At 47.3% G+C, this 20,129-nt stretch overlaps 1 protein-coding gene across 1 annotated transcript in view; it reads left to right on the top strand.

Annotated features, from left to right (window-relative positions):
- WNT8B (Wnt family member 8B) overlaps positions 1–16,887 on the top strand; it is a gene marked incomplete at both ends in the record, with an annotated part of 31,864 nt that extends 14,977 nt beyond the window's left edge. The window contains 7 exons of the mRNA XM_084210152.1: positions 164–236; positions 1,268–1,325; positions 11,037–11,226; positions 12,180–12,318; positions 13,575–13,787; positions 15,802–15,944; positions 16,330–16,887. Coding sequence (XP_084066278.1) covers positions 164–236; positions 1,268–1,325; positions 11,037–11,226; positions 12,180–12,318; positions 13,575–13,787; positions 15,802–15,944; positions 16,330–16,887 — 1,374 coding nt within the window. The remainder of the gene's footprint in view (positions 1–163; positions 237–1,267; positions 1,326–11,036; positions 11,227–12,179; positions 12,319–13,574; positions 13,788–15,801; positions 15,945–16,329) is intronic.
- Between the last annotated feature and the right edge of the window lie 3,242 nt (positions 16,888–20,129).

Raw genomic sequence — 20,129 nt, 5'->3', positions numbered from 1 at the left:
GACACAAATAGCTCACAGTGTGTATTATTTTCAAGCTGGTCTCATGATTTTACAGGTCTGACTCATTCCAGATAAATGCAGAAGGTTAGTCACGATAGTCAGCTGGGCAAAGAGGAAGGACCTCACTGGACTCACTCCAGTCCAGTTTTCATTGCTGTTGTAGGGCAAAGAGCTGAGCCAGATTTGCTGGTCCCCGATTCTGTGGTTCGTCCCAGGACCTGTTAAGGGGCACATCAGTGAGAAAGTGTGGACACAGATCTGTGCATACTGCTGACAGCCTTACAGCCACCTTCTTGCTGAGAGTTGGGGAACATCTGCTCGTCCCTGAGCTAAGGCCAGGTGTTGGTAGTGGTCTCATTGGCCACCACAGTGGCTGGCTGTGGGAAGGGTGCTTCCGCACACAGGTGGCAGCTGCACCGTGGCACTGCTGACCTCCAGCTGTGGCCACAGCCACCAGCAGCTCCACACCACTGCCCTGACACAACCAGTCAGACTTATTTTTGGGCTTTACCTACTCTGAGGCCTCAAGAGACTTGGTCTGGAGAAACGCGCAGTAGCAAAGGAGAAGTTTTTAGCTTGGATCTTGTGCACAGCCTGTTGTCTGTGCTGGACATGGCCATGTCTAGAAGAGCAGCATTTTCCTGCACCCCTGCAATCCAGGGATCCTCTTCCACAGGAGTGCTGAGCCGCAGCCCAGCCGCAGGCCAAGCTGGGAGCACCATCTGCCGGCTTTGACACGGCAGGCTGGCTTGTCAGAGGGACAAATTACAGGGTAACCCAGAGCTGCACAGTCATTAGACTGCATAGCAAATCAGAGATGAGAAAATCACAGGGTTGGACAAATCCCTCAGCTAAACCTCCTCCTGTCAGCCTCACAAAAGAGGCTCCAAACCAATCGGTCTTTCTGCACTAGAGCCAAACAAACTGATCTGGGTGAAGGAGATCCAGTTGTAAGTTAGCTGGAGTTATTTAGGGCTCTTGCAGAGCTTGCGAACAGTTTCAGCTAAAGAAGTTTTAAGCATGTCACTGAGCAGTCTTTTAATTCTTCATTCTTACAGTCCAGTAGTTTTGTTTACAAGTATTCCCATTACTAATAATATTGAAGTGAGCACTGAGAGCCTGAAAAGGAAAGAAAATGTATGTCTCTGGTGCAACAGTGGGCCTGTTTAAGCAGCTCCCAAGCAGATTTTTCTTGGGTTCCTCAGGTCTGCTTCCTCAGGTCAAATCACTTCCTATGATGTATGATGTATGTGTCCCATCCCCACAGTTCACTGCAGTGATCCACTGAGCTGTCCCTTCATGAACCTTACAGAGAACCTACAAGTGTGAGGATCCTCTCAGTCCTGTTAAAGCACAAGCAGACCTCACAGGAGGCTGCTCTGCGTGCGTCACCCATGCACAGAACAGCGTGGGGGAACAGTGCCAGGTTACAAAATCAACCTTACAGCAAAGAGGTCGCACCACTGCTGGCATCTTCTGGTGTGTCAATACTGTCTTTAATGGCACAATCTCAGACAGATACAGCCAAACACAAAAATAAACAAAGAGGCTTTTGGGCATACCAGCACCTTTCTTGCCTTTTCAGAGCTAAAATGCTAAAAAATTCCATGTTTATTTCCATTTCATATTAGTTGATCTCATGGAAGCTTTTGCATTTCCCCAGCCTTTATTTGGCCTTGTTTCTGGAGCCACTGGACTGAAGAAGCAGAATAGCACAGGGCATGTCCAGTACAGGACTGTGAGCAGCACATACTCCTTCTTGGGGTGCTGGTGAATGTTTTGATGGACTTTAGGCACTATTAAAGATCCATTTAGTTGGTCCAAAAGGCAAAGCTACAGTCAAAACAACTGAAATTTACTTACTGCACTGAAAGCTGGACCTTCCTGAGACTATTTCAGCCCTTTCAGCTTTGAACTCTGTGTATTGCCTGGATAAGATTAATTTCATTTTATTTTTCTTTTTACATATCTTTGAACAGAAGAAATTTCAAATTCTTTTTTGACCTTTTTAATGCTCATTTTGTTTTAGCAAATCTGTTCTTTGGGCAATTTTCATTGACAACAATAAACTTTTGAGATATCTGTAAGCCAGACTTGAAATTATTACCCCCGCTTCTTAACCTCTTTTTTCAAATCCATCTGTTGCATTGGTCCTGGGGTGGAAGGAAGCAGGAGTATTAAAGGCCTTTTTTTTCACTTTTTCTCTGACTTGTGTGATAACTTGTATAAGTTCTTTTAAGATAGTTCAGATTTTCTGAACTCTGGAATTTAAACTTAGACATATTATTATTAAAATTTGGTGGGCTTTTTGTTTGGGTTTTTTTTTCTTTGTTTTTTTTTAAATAAACTGGAAGTAATTACTGAAGATGGTGGCAGGTTCTCTATCTGCTGTTGTCCTCAAGCCCTGCCTGCCATTCTCGGAAACGAACAAATAGTCAAACACACATCACAGTAGTCAGTACAAAGGTCAGAAGAGATCTGTATTGGCCAGTGGGTCTAGGTACCTGTTCTGGACATAAAATGTGTTTTACTTCTCTCTGCATCCATTTAGTAAATTTACAGAGCTTTTGTCAGTAACAATAACAAAATTTGAGGAATATGATAAACAACTTTGCATCTCATTTCTTTAGATTGTGCTTTATAGAATCTTTTTAATAGCTTTTGAGAACTGTAATTAAATACTTTGAAACATGTTTGGGACAGTTTTGTTTCAGACTTTGGGTCCAGCTTCTTTGGTTTGAAAACCAGGCTTTTTTCCAGGAAAGTGAGTATTGCATTTAATTGGAATTAGATGTTGGCAGAGGAGGCTGATGTTTCCAAAGCTGCTGGTGCTTCTGTGAGCTTGGAGAAAGACCAGGGTGCCTCTTGCAACAGCTAATAAAAACAATTAATTGCATCTGTTTATTTTAGATCCACCTACTATTATTTTTTTCCTACTTTTTGTAATCTTCTTACTTAATTTGCCATGGAGTAACAAATACAGCTCACCCCAGTGAACCCAATGGTGTCTTTCCTTTCCAATTGGTCAAGAAACGTCTGAAGCGTTGCATGATTTCAAAATGCTGTTGCTGCCAGACCTGAGAAATGTGAGAACTCCAGCTCAAGAATCCTGAAATAGACAGTTGGAGACTTACAAGACACAACTGAAAATTCTTTCCCTTTCTACCATCAGAAATAGATGCCAAATGCAGGATGGTGGCATCTCTTGCGTCCCACCAGTGCTGTCCCAGTGGGACTGAGCCCCTTGGCAGACCCTCAGCTCCCCTGAGGCAGCAGCAGCCCCTGCAGCTGCTCTCTACACTGAGTCCAGGACAGCCTGGGAGGGGGAGCACAGCCACCTCCACTACTTGAATTAGGGCACCAAAACCATTAAACGGCGCTAAACATCACAGCATTGAAATTTTGTTTCAATATAATTAATAATTACAACCAGTATTCTTAAAAAATAATTTAAGAATAAATAAAGGGCTCATTTCCCTCACCTTTCAGTTTTTGGGGTTTTATCTTCTACAAGACAAATTCTCAAGCTTTTTCTCAGCATACATAACACCTTAGTTTTTAAAATGCTCGGGGCTCCATGACCTAGGGCTTTAATGAGTCAAATACCATCAGTCTTGCTGTAATAGGACACAGCTGGGGGCATAGCTGGTCCCCGGGATAAATTGTTGCCACCTGCATTTTCTTCTCCTCTAGGTGCTCAGAAACTGCCCAGCCAGCCTTGGGGTGAGGGAGTGCTCTGGGCAAAGGTAGTGTTTTGCCAGCAGTGTCCTACTTGCTGTGCCTGGCTCCCTGACTTGAGCACAGCTGGGCTCAGTGTGGGACAGCCAAAATCCATTAGAGAGCAAATCTCTGCTGAGCAGCCTTCCTTCCCTGAGATTCTGCAACCCAGGAGGGGCTTTGGTCCACCTGAAGTGTTCCCAAGCAAAGCTCAACCTGCTGCCAGCCCTGCATGATGGCTCAGCCACAGGGTCTCAGTCCTCTTCAAATCCTGCCTGGGTCCAGCACTTCTGCTTGGTAGCTGTGCCCTGCATGAAATGAGTTTGACTGGCCTCAGCCCATGTTTAGGCTGATCATGTCCACAGCACAAAATTCAATTGCATAGTGTGGAGAAGCTCTTCCTATGGCTTTAGGGCGTGGTGATACAACTGGTCATGTTGATTTAGGCCTAGTCAGGGTATCTGTGGTGGGTGCTGTGACAGTAACTGGGATGTCCCATGTGGCCAGCTGCCACAGACTGGATGCGCTTCTAAGTAGCTCCAGCAGCTGTTGGCCTGGGATGAGCCCATAGTGAGAGACTGCTAACCCTTCCAAACCAAAGACCCCCTCCCATGGACTTTATAGGAAATGCCAAAAGCAAAAAATTAAGGGGGAATAGGAAGGTTTAGTCAAAGGCCTTTCTCCTGGGGTGAGGATGGCCTGATGCAAACAGGAGGTGGGAAGAGCAGGTCACCATGATGAAGGAGAAGTAGATGGAGGTAGGAACTTGCCCTGATCCTCCTTAAACTTCTGGGGGAGACTGAGGCAGAGACAATCATCTCATATACCCAAGCAGTAGATGGAGACAGCCTGAGCCCAATCCTCCCACCCCAGAGCACCCAGTGCACCCCAGCTCAGCAGTATCTCTAAGGCAGGAGGAGGAGAGGACACTTCAAGAACAGCCCTTCCAGTTGCCTTTGCCAGGAATGGAGAGCCAGGGCAGTGCTGGTAGAGATTGAATCTAGTGATTGCTTTAAGGGATTTGCTGTCTCTTTCTTTATCCCTCTCTCTCTTTTTTTTTTTTCTTTCTTTTTTTCTCTTCCCCCCCTTTTCCCTCCCTCTTATCCCTTTCGTGGTGCATTTGTCTTCGAGGAACCTGGGGTGTTCTTTTCATCAGTTCAATCTCTCTCTGGCACTTGAGTCCTGATTGGCTGAAGGACTTAGGGAAAAAAAAATCTTTAATTAAGTAGATAATCTCTTCTTAGGAAGTTCTGCGGCTCCATTTCACCAGCCCCCTTTAGCTCTTACTTTAGGATTGGTTATCCTTTGCAGAAGGTGGGATTCAGGAGGCATCCGCCTCTTCATCCCACCAAGACTGCCGGGTGGAAAATAACTCCATCCCTTCCCTAAATTAGTTGTGCTTCTTTTTTTTTTTTTTTTCCTTTTCTCTGGTGGTGGTGGTACCCAAGTTTGGGGGTTTTTTTAGGATCTCCTTTCTCCCCCTTTATTTGGATTTTATATTTCACATGGACCCTTATCTGGGCATCTTCTTCCTCACTCCCTTCTTCCAGTCCTGCTATGCCTGGTGAGTATCAAGAGCATCACAGTCTGTATCACAGGCAGGTGCTCTTCCCAGAAACCCTAAGGAAATTCCTCTTCACCTTCCTAAATGTCTCCTCTTTCTCACTTAGTTCTGTCTTTAATGGAATCAGATATTTAACCAAGTCCCTACACACTCATTGGCAGAGAGGTTAGATCTATGAAAGTCCCTCTTTTTCCCTGCACCTCCCAAAAATAACTAGGGGCCCGATTGTAAGCTGGGGTAAAACAGGGGAGAGTGGATGCTGAGACCTAGCCCCTCATTTTCAAGTGGGAAGATAACCCAATGGAAAAGCCAGAGACTTCTGTTTTTCCAAAGGCTCCCAGTCAGCTTGTCTCTTGTCTTAATTAAATCAAGTGGGGCTTCTCTCACGCTCCCCAAAGAGGACAGTCCATGATTAAGAGCTCAGAGCCCGCAGGGGTGAGTTAGATCCACTGGTTGAGAGCCCAGCTCCTTGGCACACACAGAGGCAGAATTTCTTGTCTGAAATTCATGTATTAGGGTTTCCTGGGGAGCTGTTTTTGCCACAGCAATTGCTACAGCTTGGTTTCCAACCACTGAGTCCCATCAGACCAGTTCTGCTGTGCACAAATCTATGACCATCTCCTGTGGACCTCTTGCTTTGTCCTGAGGAGGGTTTTATATTTATTTCCCAAAAAGTTCTTTAAGGGTGAACTGAAAGAGATTTTGCTTGCATCAAATCTTGTATCATTCCTTGTGGGATATATCAGTCCCATTCCCAAAGGGAAATGGTCTCTGCAGGTATTTTTCCTATGTGATTTTTACTGACTAGCCAGTTTTTTTCCTCAATTGCACTGATGCCCTGGGGAATCTGCTCAGTGGGTTACAGACTTATCTCTAACGGCAAGGAAAGTCTTTTACCATTCAATTACTAAAATCCCCTGCCTTCTCCATAGCAGATCTCTAGGGTTTTTAACATGGATAGAGAAAGCAAAATTACAAAAAGAGAAACTAAAGAGTAAATGGGAACTCATTCCTGTTAGTCTGGAAGTGAAATTTATGTTCTTTCAGAGATTTTCTACTCCTTTCATTAAAAGAATATGCAACAATTTGTATATGTCTAAATGCTATAAATCAGCAAACTCAAGATAAACCTTCCTTCTCGAACAAGGGTAATATGTATGTTCTACATATAGGCAAGAGCTCATGCTGATTTTATTGTTATTTTTCTGCTCTTCCTGTTTATGTGTCCTGCTTTCCTCAATAAAAACAGGTTTAGAATACATTAAAAGAAAACCCCCCAACATTTTAAAGAAACGATTCAAAGCAGAGAAATTTCAGCACACAAAGTAGAGCTAAATATGGAAATCCAAGACATTTTCAGTCCAAAGTTGGATGTTTAAATTCCCTGTCTCTCAGCAGTTTTTATCTAAGAGAAAAGTTTATAGATCAAGACAACCCCGCTTCTCTCTGCATATTGCTCATAGGTCATGAGTTCCATAGAGAAAGGAAAATTGCAACCTTTATTTGAAATTATCATTTTGCAGACACTCTCCCTTAATTCTTGAGGAGAAAAAAAGACAAATTTGTGGGAATCTAAAATAATTCTGCTTGAAAATTGTGCTGGTTTTGTCTACCTGATCCAATGGCTTAAAACACGTTATTTTTTTCCTATGATTTAATCATAAGAATTGGGAGTGGGAACATGGTGGGGGAGCAATATAGAACAACAACAAAAAATGTTTTTATATATATATTTGTGGCCACTTCTCTTCTTTGCATGTGGATTAGCTTTTACCATTTAACGGACCATTCAACCAATGTATTATTTCTAGGTGATCAAAATGTCAGGATTGCATTTAGGAACAAAATCTTCAAAATAAATATAACAAAATAGAGAAAAATGAAACAAAAATAAGTAAAGTTCCAAATGTTATTGAGTTGCTGCCCAGTCTCCTCTCCTGTGGGAATAATATAAAGATCTTTAACTCAGGAGTTTTCTCCTAAATGTATTTTTTATACTTCAGCTGTGGGACTGCCTTTGGTTTCCAGCCTCCCTGATTTTTTAATAACCTAGGGGAGCTCATATTGAGAACAAAAGTCAGATCCAAAAGGAAATTCTATCCATTTTCTCTATTTACAATAATGACAGTGAAGATGTAAATCCAGCTTTATCATTTTCTAAAGAACAGAACCAGCAGCATAGTAGCCTGAGTGGGTGGTAAGGTATCAGACAAATATTGTAATGAGAGATTAGGTAAGGCTCTCAGGGCACATTAAACTGAGGAGTGTGATGTTATTGGTTAAAGTTGTAACTGAGACAGAATTATCAGAGGCTTAGTAGTATTTGATATGAGTAAAATATAATGGGACAGCTGCTTGGCAAGGTTCTTTGCTTTCAGATTCAATAAAACTATGATAGAAAACTCCTGCTGAAGATATTCACTAGCTTTAAGATAATTTTCTAATATTGGATCCAATGAAAATCTCTTGCCCTAGATTTACATTTTACCTGGAGACAGAGTTGAGCTGAGGGGAGCAGTGTGTCCTGGCCAGGGCCTTGCACAGCCTGGGGAGGGGGCAGAGGAACTCGGGGGTGTCCTCCCTCTACCTGCTCAGCTATGAGCCTGCTCTGCTTCAGTCCATGTAGTGCTATCCTGCAGTTTGAAGATGGAGGGAAAGGGGTTTACACAACTAGAAACTCTCTGAGCTTTCTCATAGAAGAGATTTTACTTCAAGTGTCTCTTTTCATGTGTGTGATACAAAAAATCACCAATGTCAGAAATTTGGCTGGTTAACATCAGCTATGAATGCAACTACTTAGTTAGTTTAGTATTACATTCTGCTTTCCTTTACAATGGAATGAAAATTTAGTAGAAATAGATAATTTCTTTTTAAAAATCACACTACAGAGAAAACAATGAAGAGAGATTTTTGGTAGTGATTCCTATATGCAGCACAGAGATGATTCTAGAGACACTGTCACTATTGTACTACATCTGTGTAAGAAGTGGCTTAATTGCTCTCTGCCCTTACTGGAGACTATATACAGAATGGAGATGCATTTTTCTTAGATAAATTATAAGAGCAAAGGAAAGCACACAGGTTCTGTCTTCATTACTATATTTCCTTCCCCCTCAACACAAGTAAGAAAAATTTCAGCCAGCCCCTAGCCATATGATAGTCCTACCTTCCCTTCTCCTGAACCCACCTGAAGCTGCAAGAGTTAAATGTTGAGGTGCCAAGTGCATAAAACACTTGAAACTTTGTGAATCCTTTACTTGTCTAAGTCCTACAAACCCAGCCAGCAGCCTGCCTGTTGATCTGAAAGCTCAAGGAAAATGCCTTCAGTCTCTCTGACTTTATAAACTGTTTAGAATGTCCTGCTGGGAAATTGCTACTGTATCATTTGCTCAGCCGCAGAGGGAGAACTGGCATATCCTGAACTTGGCCTTTTTGTGGACCTTGAAGTTTATCCTGGTAGGAACAGATCCTCTGCTTCAGTGCAGTAATGTCAATTGACTCCTGCTAACAGGCTAGTTTGCTGTAAACTGATGTGGATTACCGTCCTCCTCCTAAAGCCGTCCTCACAACTTCTCAGATGTTCCTAATCCAAGGGTTTGAGGCAAATCCCTTCTATACACTCTGAATTTGGGTTTTCCTACCCACATGGGAAGCAATGCAAATGAGATATAGCTCTGCTTTTGGGGACAAAAACAAGATAAGAGAGGACTTGCAATTTTCTAGCCCTTGCCTACGTAGGAGCATTTTACCAGAGTTTTCTCACAGCTGCTACCAGGGGCCCAGATTCACACTGACACCATCCTGAGTGTGGTCCCCATAGCAAAGCACTTAAGGTCAAGGCAATGGACAGAAGGGAAACCAGATGGAAAAATGACTTGTTCATGCTGCTACCCAGTTGCGTTAGGATGGGGACCCATGGAGCTTACACAGTCTGATTAGCCCCAGGTTCATGGCCCTGTGTGATTCAGGTCACCCGATGCTCTAATCACTCAGCTACAGATGCCGTCTCTCCAAGTCCCAGGAAATATTTAATTAGCTGTACAATGCAGAAGCAGCTTCCAAAGGAAAATTCCTCTGCAAAACAACCATCGACTTCGTGCTAAACTACCCATGGGGGCTGGAGCATAGCCGGGTCTGAATCCCAAGCCTGGAACAAAGGGAAAGAATCTCCTGTTCTCACAGCCCACTCCTGTTTTGACCCAGGGGAATCTTTCCCAAAGAAAGCTTTATCAATATCAAACCATTTTCACCAAAAAACCCAGAAAAACCAAACCGAAACAAAAGAAAGCTAGACTTGCCAGAATGAAATGTTCCAAACTCATTCTCGTAACTCTAAACTGTAACAGCAAAGATCAGGTGTCTTGTGATTTTGACCAAGCTAAAGTAATGAGACCTCCTTTTGTGGTGTGCTTTGGAAAGGATCTCTGTGGGTGCAGTTCTGGTGGAGGTGAAATTGGCTTGCTAACTGCACAAGCGGTGTTCCAGGGCAGGACAGCATCCTGTCTCAATCTCTCAGGTGTCTGATGTCTCGGCACCAGTCCTGTCCCCGTGTCTATGGCAGGGCTGCACTGTGACCCTCAGCTTTGGACAGCATTGCCTGCCTCTGACAGTGCTTGAGCCCACCCTGGGACGTCCCCACAGTGTCTGTGCTGGATCTGTAGCACAAGAAGACAATATCTCTTTTATGAGGGAATACTTGTGGCTCATTTTAAGCAGAACAAAATCTCAAGAAGAAGCTGAAGAACCAAGTTTCTATCAGTGCATGCTCTGTCATTTTCCCAATCACTCACTGCAAGACCTCAATCCACTCATTCCACCTCTGGCCCCGGTGTCCTCTCTGGGTGATAATAGAGGTAGCCTGTTTCTCTGAAGTGCTGAGTTCCAGCAGGGAAAATGTTCCACAGACTCACCAGAAATAGTGATGAGTGTTATTTTACAAACCTGGAGAGAGTGGAATTAGGTATTTTTAGGAGACTCTCTCTTTTCTTACTTCATTTCTGACTTGGGATATTTTGAGCTGGCTCTTGGGCTTTTTCAAAGTGTCAGTCCTTTCTGCCAAGATGCAGCTAAGCAGGACTCACCCAGCCATTCTCCAAATTCTGCAGGTGGTCACTGCACCAAATGGAGTCCCAACACTGACCATTTGGACAGAAATAGTCTTTCTTACTGGAGAAAGACTCACACCAGACAGCATCCATTCTGCAAGGCCATAAGGACAGTGTTAGAGACAAGCCACATTGCCTGACCCTTTGAGATGATTCTTCCACAACTTCAGTGGGAACAGCAGAAACCTTAGTTTTGTCTAGGACCTCCCACCCACCCCAAACCCCCAGGGTCCCCTGTACAGTGTTCAGGAGGATGGGAAGGACAGGTATATTTGTGCTCAGCCACCACCATAACCTGACCGAGAGGAGAGTGTGGGCAGTAAGACATGGCACCACAGGAAAACAAGGGATTGTGATGTGGAGAGAAGCATCTGGACACATATTGCAAAGGAGCAGTGGTGTGATGCCCTCCTTCCCTCAGCATAGTCCCTCTCCTGGGGCTGGGGGAAACGCTACCCTGAGTTTAGTCAAGTGAGGTAAAAAGCAAGGCTAGGGGAACCAGAAAGCTAAATAAGGGGGGTAGATTGCTACAAAGGGTAGCTGAGCAGAGGAAAGCAAAAGAAGGGAGCAGTGAAGGAACTGCAGCCCAGTACAGCCTGACTGAGGGGAACAGGGTGGGCATAACAGGACAGCACTGTCCTGTCCCTTAGGGAGCAGCAAAGGGACATGGGGGAGAGACCAGAGCTGCCTGCAGCCAGGAGACAGGCAGACTGTGGGGGAGTGAGAGGAGAGCCCTGGGATGCCTGGCATTCCCCGGGCCCCTCCACCATCACCCCCTCCCTGCTGACACTGTCTCTATCTTCCAGGTCAGTGAATAATTTCCTGATGACGGGCCCCAAGGTAAGAGAAATCCCTTTGATCTCTGTCTCTGATTCCACTAAACCCAGAGAGGGAAGGAGAGAGAGAGAGAGAGGGGCTCCTCCTTCCCACTCCTCTCCACTCAGCCTTGGCCAGAGCTCCCCTCGCCCCCAGGTTTCCAACAACAAGGCAAAGAGAAAGGCCAGGAACTTGTGAGCTCCTTGGGCTGCATAAGCCCTGAGCAATGCTGACCTGGGGTTCTTTTAAGCTGGTTGGGGCCAGATTCTGGAGATTTTTCTATTGATGCCAGCCAAGGCTCTCACCTGACATCTATTGCTTCCTGAGGATCAGGTTGGCATCAGGGCACACACTGATCCACCCAGAAAGTATTTTCTGTAGGCCCTGTAAAACATACTTCCTCAAGAATCACAACTAGAATTGCCAGGACTTTGTTCCGTATTTTTGACCCCTCACATCCTTGTGCTCCTCTTTCAGAGGCTTTTTTCCTTAAACAGGAGCAGTTGTAAAATTTACCAGATTTTGTTCTGGCTATTCCCCAGGAACACCTCGAAGCCCATCCAACTCCCAATACACTGGTGGAGCAACCTTGCCCCAAAGCACTAGCTCTCCCCAATGGGCTGTGGTGAAGAAGGTGGCAGGTTGAGGCATCCTAGCCTGGAGCTCCCTGTTCTGAGCAGAAAGCTCTGTTTCCTCTCATGGGGGAGAGATAAGGAGTTCCCCATGACAGAGGCTGGCTGACACATTTCCTAATGTGGCTAACAGCCAAGAGCTGAGCTTTCTCCCACAGGAGGCTCAGGCTCTGACCCAGCTCAGCAGGAAATGGGTATGCTGCTGGTGGCGGTGAGATTCCCAGGAAAGCCAAGCCAGAGGGACCTTCTGAGCTCTGTAGGTCTTGTCTTTGTAAGATGGCACACAGGTTAGTTTCAGTTGAAAATATGCATTGTCCCCGTGCTGACGCCCAGCTCTGCTCCTAGGCCTATCTCATCTACTCCAGCAGTGTGGCGGCTGGGGCGCAGAGCGGCATCGAGGAGTGCAAGTTCCAGTTCGCCTGGGACCGCTGGAACTGCCCGGAGAGGGCACTGCAGCTCTCCAGCCACGGCGGGCTGCGCAGCGGTAAGGAAAGTATTGGATACCACTACTGGCACCCCCTTGCTACAGGTTAGAGCCCATGGCCCCCTCCTCTCTTCCCAAGTGCCTCCTTTTCTTCCCCATTCTCACGTGGGAAGTGCCTCTCCCAGGAATCCCCCAGAGGGATCTTTCCAGGAGACCCCTTCACCCATCGGCTCCCAGATACAGTGGGATCTAGCTCCAAGGCCTCCTTGCAATGCCAGTCTTACCCATGGAGCTGCTGAACCCCAACTGGCACAGGACCAAACCTTACACAACTGTCTCCCCGTAAGGATGCATCCCCTGACCTGCACATGGTCTGCTGGACACACACATGCTAGATGGTGTCCCAGAGTATCCCAGCAGAGAACCAGCACAGGCTTCCTGGGTAGCAAGCAGAGGGATAAGGCTAAAGGGAGCAGGAAAGTTCATCGGTGGCTGTGCTCAGGCCACGAGACAGGACAAAAGTCTTCCTACATCTTCCAGATGTCAGAATCACCCTAGGCAGAAATCCAGCATCTCTGACCTGGGCCACTGTAGGGCATGGGGCTGTGGTCATTGTCACTATATCCTATTCCTTACCTATTTGCAGGTCCCAGGAAATATTTCAGTGCATATCTGGCCCTCTAGACCTATGTTTAATGCTCATATCTGCTTTGTGAAAGCAGGACCTGGGTATGGAGGAGAGCCTCAGGCCTCTGGTGGGACTGGCAGCAGAGACCAGAACCCCAGGCAGAGGTGGACAAAGGTTTCAAAGCAGGCCTTGAGGAGACAATTGCAGCACAAGGCCCTCTGAGACCAGAAGCAGGCCCCAGAACCATTCCTGTCAAGGTTACCTGCTCAGATCCATACCTTGCTGGTATTAAAGGAAAGCCAAAGGCTCAGGGAAGCCAGCTGATGATTCCCAGACTAATCCTGGTGGGTAGGTATGGTCACTGCTCAGAGCCCTTTCAGCAGAAGGTATGGCTCGAGGGGACTGTGGGGAAGGAGCTCTTTGATACTTGGAGAGGACCCCTTCCCATTGGGGTGTGTTAGTGAGAAGTGGGGGACATTGGAAGTCTGTGCAATATCACCACTGTTAAGCTCCCACAAGGACAGCCATGTATTATCTCCTCCACACCCTTTCAAATGACATGAGTCAGTCTGGATCATATTTGGGAGTTTTTATCTTCATGCAGTTCAAACCCAAATTAAGCTAATGGGACACATAGGGCCTCTTCTCCACCCCACAAAGTCTTCCCCACTGCAGATGTCCTGTGCAGACTCCTGCACGGTAGGAACAATTTCTAACACTGCCCTTGCCATGAAATCTTTTGCACATCTGCTCTCTTTGTATTCCCCCTTGACAGCAAACCGAGAAACAGCCTTTGTCCACGCCATCAGCTCTGCAGGTGTCATGTACACGCTGACCCGGAACTGCAGCCTGGGGGATTTTGACAACTGCGGCTGTGACGACTCCCGCAATGGACAGCTGGGTAAGGAGGGATGAGCTGCTGCCCCTCACTCATCCCAGGCGGCAGGAGAAGCTCTTCTCTCCTCCACTGAGGCCTGCAGAAACACCTCCCCATCCTGATCCCTACACCCGGGAATAATGCTCAGAGAAAAGCTTTCCCTGGTTCAAACCAAAGTAGCTCTGTGAAAGCCAATGGAGCCACCTCCAGCTTACACCAGCCAAGCTCTCGATGCTTTCCATTACTTTCTAAATGAGCAGGAAAGTAGAAGGGGTTGCAGTTTCCCTGGTTCAAATCAAGAACTCTATTTAAGCTGCTGGAGAGAATGACTATATCATACACGCAGAGGAGTGGATCTGTTGACATGCACCTAAATGATCTTGCTATAGCAGCACAGACCTTGTTATAGCAGCACAGGTCAGGGACCACAGGGTTCCTAGGGTCTGCAGGATCAGGTTGGCCCCACAGCACAATGACCATGAGAAAAAGCAGGGTGGCATTCATAAACCTCTCTAGCACTCGTCAGCATGACAGGCACACAGGAGCACAACCAGGAGAATCACTGTGGGTGCACACAGCCATCACACCCTCCACATGGCAGTGATATCCAGGCCCTCAGCCACCAAGCACCCCTGGTGGGGAACTCCAGGCTGCACCACTCCAGCTCTCTGCTCAGCTTCCACAGAAAACACTGACATTTAGGGGTCTTGTTTTGCACAGAAAGAGGTCAAATTTCAAATTATCAAAATCTTTTTAAAGCCATGCCCTGCCCAGCTACACTAGGCAGTCAGTATGTGTCACTTTATGACAAATTCCTCTGGAGTGTCCAGTATTTAGTAACTTATTTTACTGGCTGATAGCTTTGAAAACAGCCAGTACTGCATAGGCGTCCAAAGTTTGGGAATGCCTGTCTCTAGCAGAGCAAGACTTTTGGGCAACACATCAAATTCTATCTTCTCTGGAAAACCAAGTTAGTCATGCTACATTTCCTTTCCCCCAAATATATCTGGTTTTAATACAAAACTTTCCATTGTGGACTTAAAACCTTGTAAGGCACAGGAAACTTTTGGGCTTGACCAAAACAACATGATTCAATTCAGCCATTGGACTGAATCCAAGCTGGTGAAAGGTTTTTCTACTTCCTTCAGTCCCAGTCCTTGATTTGGGCTGCATCATCCACTACAATTACCCACCTCCCATGAAACACTCCTGTCTCTTCCTGGGAGAGGGGATCATGATGCCCTGGGGAAGTCCAGGCGAGGGCCAGGCCTTTCCAGAGAGGCTCAAGGCCATTAAACCACAACTCCCAAGATGTACCAATGTGGCATGTCAGGGTCAGAATGCTCCAGATTTCAAACCTTCATTAAAAATTTGGCACTTTTCTCTAGGAGGAAAAAACCTGCATGATGTTTTTCCAGTCCCACTCAGCTCCCACTCAGTTAAGAAAAGTACCTTCCACATATTTTTGTGTAATTTCACAGTTCTTTGCTGACTCCCTTGTTTCTTGATGGTAACTAGAAAATCAGACCCTTCTAAGATGCCAAACATCATCTCAGAATTCTGTGTGTGCCAAAACCACGGCCTCCCTGATGCACACGTGCCAGGTTTGGGCTGTTCTAGGCAACTGGGGATCTGTTGCCTCTGACCAGGATGCCTCCACCAGTTTGTTTATCCAAGTTAGCAAGATGCTGTCCCTGCAAGTCACTCTGAACCAGCTGAAGTCAGGGTTTGAGAAGTGATTAGAGACCCAAAGGCTTATCTGCCTGTATGCTGATGCACAGTAACTGAAAGCTTCCAAATCCTGCTCTATAGAAAGCCTGGAAAGCCCTGTGTTTGCTGTACAGGACATACCCTTCTGCTGCCTGCCTGAGCCACTTACTACCCAGGCCTCAGGAGAAATGTCATGAACTCAATGGGAGGGAATCTGGGAGTACTGTGTGATAAAAGGCTGGATTTGCCCCACAGCCTCCATTCCCTCCCATCACTTCTGAAACCTCTTCTGGTTCTTTGACAGCACACATCTCATCTCCTTTCTTAGGGGGACAAGGCTGGCTGTGGGGAGGCTGCAGCGATAATGTGGGCTTTGGGGAAGCTATTTCCAAGCAGTTTGTGGATGCCCTGGAGACTGGACAAGATGCCAGAGCTGCTATGAACCTGCATAACAACGAGGCAGGTCGAAAGGTGAGCGCCTCTCTCCCTCCAAAGCTGACAGTGCATACCAAATTGGCTCTGAGCATTCACTGTGGAGGGTCACAATTTGATGTGGCTAAAAACACATGTCCAGAAGAAACAACTTCTTGGGGGGATGGCAGCAATACAATGGTATCTGCTCTAAGGTAGCAAAGCTTCTGTGTTACAGTGTTAATGACTTTCTGCAGTACTCTCCCAGTTCAAGGAGGGGAGCACTGTGGAAAAGTAAATCTGTGAGCTTCAGGACTACTGTGCAGGGAGAACTGATGCCAAACTCCTCCACAGGCCTGGAGCCATGGTTCTGCATGCACTGCAGCACAGAAACGGCCCCTCTGGGTTTTTTTTTCTTGAACCCCTCTCTCTGCTCACCCTGTAGGCAGTGAAAGGGACCATGAAGCGGACTTGCAAATGCCATGGTGTGTCAGGGAGCTGCACCACCCAGACCTGCTGGCTGCAGTTGCCCGAGTTTCGGGAGGTGGGCACTTACCTCAAGGAGAGGTACCACAAAGCCCTGAAGGTGGACTTGCTGCAGGGAGCAGGGAACAGCGCTGCCAGCCGGGGTGCCATCGCTGAGACCTTCAGTTCCATCTCCAAGAAGGAACTGGTCCATTTGGAAGACTCTCCTGACTACTGCCTGGAGAACAAGACCCTGGGGCTGCTGGGCACGGAGGGCAGGGAATGTCTGAAGAGGGGCAAGGCGCTCAGCAAGTGGGAGAAGCGGAGCTGCCGGCGGCTGTGCGGGGACTGTGGGCTGGCGGTGGAGGAGAGGCGAGCCGAGATGGTGTCCAGCTGCAACTGCAAGTTCCACTGGTGCTGCGCTGTGCGCTGCGAGCAGTGCCGCAAACGGGTCACCAAGTACTTCTGTGTCCGCAAGGAGAAGCGCGAGCGGAGCGGAGGTGGCGGAGCCAGCCGCAAGCTCAAGAGAAAGCTCTAACTTGCTTCTGCTCCTCCTTCTGTTCTGTTTGCCCCTCTCCTCTCCTGCCCTTCCCATCAGCTCCCGGCACCATTTCTGTTTGGCATAGTTTTGTCTCATTCCCACTGCTGCCTCACTGGGGCTTGGGCAAGGCAAAAGAGCCTCGTATGAGTGCTCAGGCCTTGCCCGTACAGGGCATTAGTGCAGTGCGCAATGTCTTCTGGGGAGACCTTCAAGTGTTCACCAAACAAGGTGAGAGTCAGTCCCTTCAACGCAGTGTCACTCTATCCAGTGACCATGGCATTATCTCTGAAAGCACAGGAGGTCTTGGTGGCTCCTGTGGTTTTGAGCTGGTCTGTTCCCCAAACAAGCACCTACTCTGGGCTTTTGAGTAAGTGAGATAAAAAGTGTAAGGAAACTGAGATGGCACCAACAATTGGGCAATTCAGATCAGTAATCTGTAAATGAGAGGAGGCTTTTAAAATATAGAGGTACTAAAACAGTTATTGCCTCAGGCCGACACTATGAGGAAATACAATAGACATGCAACTCCTTTCTCAGCAAACCAGCCTCCAGGGACCCCATAGCTTTGCTTCCCACCTTCTGACAGCTTTGCTAAGCTCTCCAGTGCTTTACTTTACATTTGAAATGGCAGCAGCAAGATCGAAACTGCTGCCCATTACACAGCCGTCTAAAACAGGGGTCCCATCACTTGATTTTTAAATGCTTTCTCTGTGTCTTCCAAGTCTCCAGGTCTGGTCCCCCTTTTTAGGTCAGCATTCCTATCAAAGCCCCCGAATGATGCCATAAAGATGCCCTCACACTTCTCCACTACCTCCTTCCTCCCAAATTGCTCCCAGAGAGGAGCTGCCAAGCTGAGCCTCCTCCCCATGTCCTGGTGTACTTGCCAAGTACTCTTACCCAGTCAGCTAACTAACTAAATACTTCTTTCTAGTCTGAGAAAATAATGTCAGTTGCTATTTAATGGTGGTGTAAATAGTAAAGTGAAGCACTTTGAAGTTTAATTTATTGCACAGTTACTGTGATGTATACATAACAGTTTTCCCTCTACCACTTATTGTATATATTCTATAGGCTAAGCAAGCAGCAGGAATATTTGGTTGATGCATCTCTGTTCCCCTGCTGAGGCTAGGGGAGGGAGGTAAGAAGCAGCCAGCTGCAGGACTCGGGGAAGCTCACTGCACCATCACAGCAATCTACCACTGTGCTGCGATAAAATCATCTACTTTGCTGTTTGAAGTGTCCTTTAGCCAGACAAGAAGCCAGCAAAGCTGTTACTGGCCATTAGACCAATCTTGTAGCCAATATTTGTAAACCAATAACCAATGCAATAAATCAGTAGCCAAGTGCTTGCAAAACGCTGTTGTGTCTAAGTGGCTGGGTGTTCTTTCGTCCCATTTTGCATGTGTATGTAGAAATTTAAGTGTCCTAGAGATTAAAACACACTGCTTACCCATCTGAGCCCAGGAAGACCTAACCAGCTCCAGCCAGCACAACCTCAGCCCTCACCACAAGGGGAAAGGATGTGCTCTCTCCTGGGCTTGCTTGAGGATGCATCCAACTGCAATGCAACTGCCAGGAAGAAATGGAGTGGGAGGGGGGCAAGCAGAGCCCAGTTGCCCACTACATAGCTGAAATATTAAAGACATTCAGCAGCCTGTATTTGTCTCTTCATTATCAATTAGTCCCTTGATTCTAGGACTACCTCACAGGGAGCAGGAATTCGGACCTAGGGTCTCATCAGAGCAAGAGCATTCCTGTCAAGCAAGAATCTGGCCTTTCAAAGACTGCAAGAAACCTTGGCCCATTCTCAGGGAAAACTGAAACACTTCCACTTCACACACAAACCACCACTGTTTGCACAGAGGTTCTTACTAGCACAGTGACCCTGCCGAAGGTCTCTTGCATTCCCAGCAGCAGTTCCCCGATGTCCCTGTGGTTGGTCAGGAAAGGAAAGAGGAAGCAACAGCCTCTCGACCACCAGGGAAAGCTCCAGCATGGGCCTCTCTTTTCTTTCTGGCTCTCTCCGTTCCGCAGTCAGCTGGAAAAGCTGTAGAAGCCGCTTTCCTCTTCCTCCCACTCGTACTCCATCCCTCCCCTGCCGACAGCGCTGCCCGCGCAGGCCGTGGCACCGCCGCGGTGGCGGCTGCTGGCCAAGGGGACATGTGGGGCACCTCAGTGCGAGCCCCACCGCCACACGCTGCTTCCGCTGGGGAAACGGCGGCACCGCAGCTGCAGAATGTGCTGACCTCAGCAGCGGGTCCCCCCTCCCGGCGCACGGAGCCCTCAGCGGTAAAGGCCCTGCTGCCATTGTGGGCAGGATTGGATGCTTCCATGTATTCATTTCGGTTTAATGAAGGCGCATTCCTCAGAGGAGAAATATTTACATTCAGCTTCCCAGGTGGTCACCTTCGCCCAGATGACACACAAACAGGCAGCCCCCCACTCCCTTTTCCAATCCGAGCCTCTTTAGAGGGCTCGGGAGGAGGGGCTGCCGGGGGAGCAGAATAGAGAAGGGAACAAAATGCTAATAAATCAGCCAGCCAGCCCTTTTCCCCTCCCCTCAGTGGAGTCAATGGAAAGTGTCATTTCACATGCTAATCCCCCTCCGATCTCTTTACAACACCTTTTCCGAAAAGTGTTTGGGAAAAGTCCTTGTGGCCCGTTTACAGCTCCCCGCCGCTTCAGATTCCTTCTTGTCTAAGGCCGCGGCCCCGGTGTGGGTCTCTCCCTCCAGCAGGGCTCCTTACAAAAAACATCTCAACAAAGACTTTGGAGTTCATCAGCCTCCCACTGAAATTCACAGCTGCTGAACAAACTAATCCCCTCTCTTGGCCTTTCTTCCTTTCAATGGGTTCTTGGCTTCAAAGACACTTTGGGAAAGGACTTTGTGGGGACTCACACTGCTCCCTCAATAGAAGTTAGTGCAAGCATTATCTTCAGAGCAAGTGGCTTTACAAACAAATACTGCCTAACAATCTCTGCCCCTCCAGCTCCCCCAAACACACACAAGCCTAGCCTGCAGACATGATGTTATCTGCCACAGGATTAGAGCTCTGTTCTCTGTGCCCAGGGATCCTTTCCTGCTGCCCCCTTCCCCCCAAATTCTTTGTCAACCCAAAGGCCTTCTCACCCAACTGAAATGCTTTCTCTGGTGCCCGGGTGCTGTGAAGCCATGTGCCCACGCGGGAGGGGGCAATGCTCACTGCCCGCTGACTGGGATATTGCCAGCCAGCAGAGAT

This window comes from Fringilla coelebs (assembly GCF_963513975.1).
Source record: "Fringilla coelebs genome assembly, chromosome: 8".
NCBI classification, from domain to species: domain Eukaryota; kingdom Metazoa; phylum Chordata; class Aves; order Passeriformes; family Fringillidae; genus Fringilla; species Fringilla coelebs.
The sequence above is the reverse complement of the archived record's forward strand: the minus strand, read 5'-3'. Positions and strand labels throughout refer to the sequence as shown.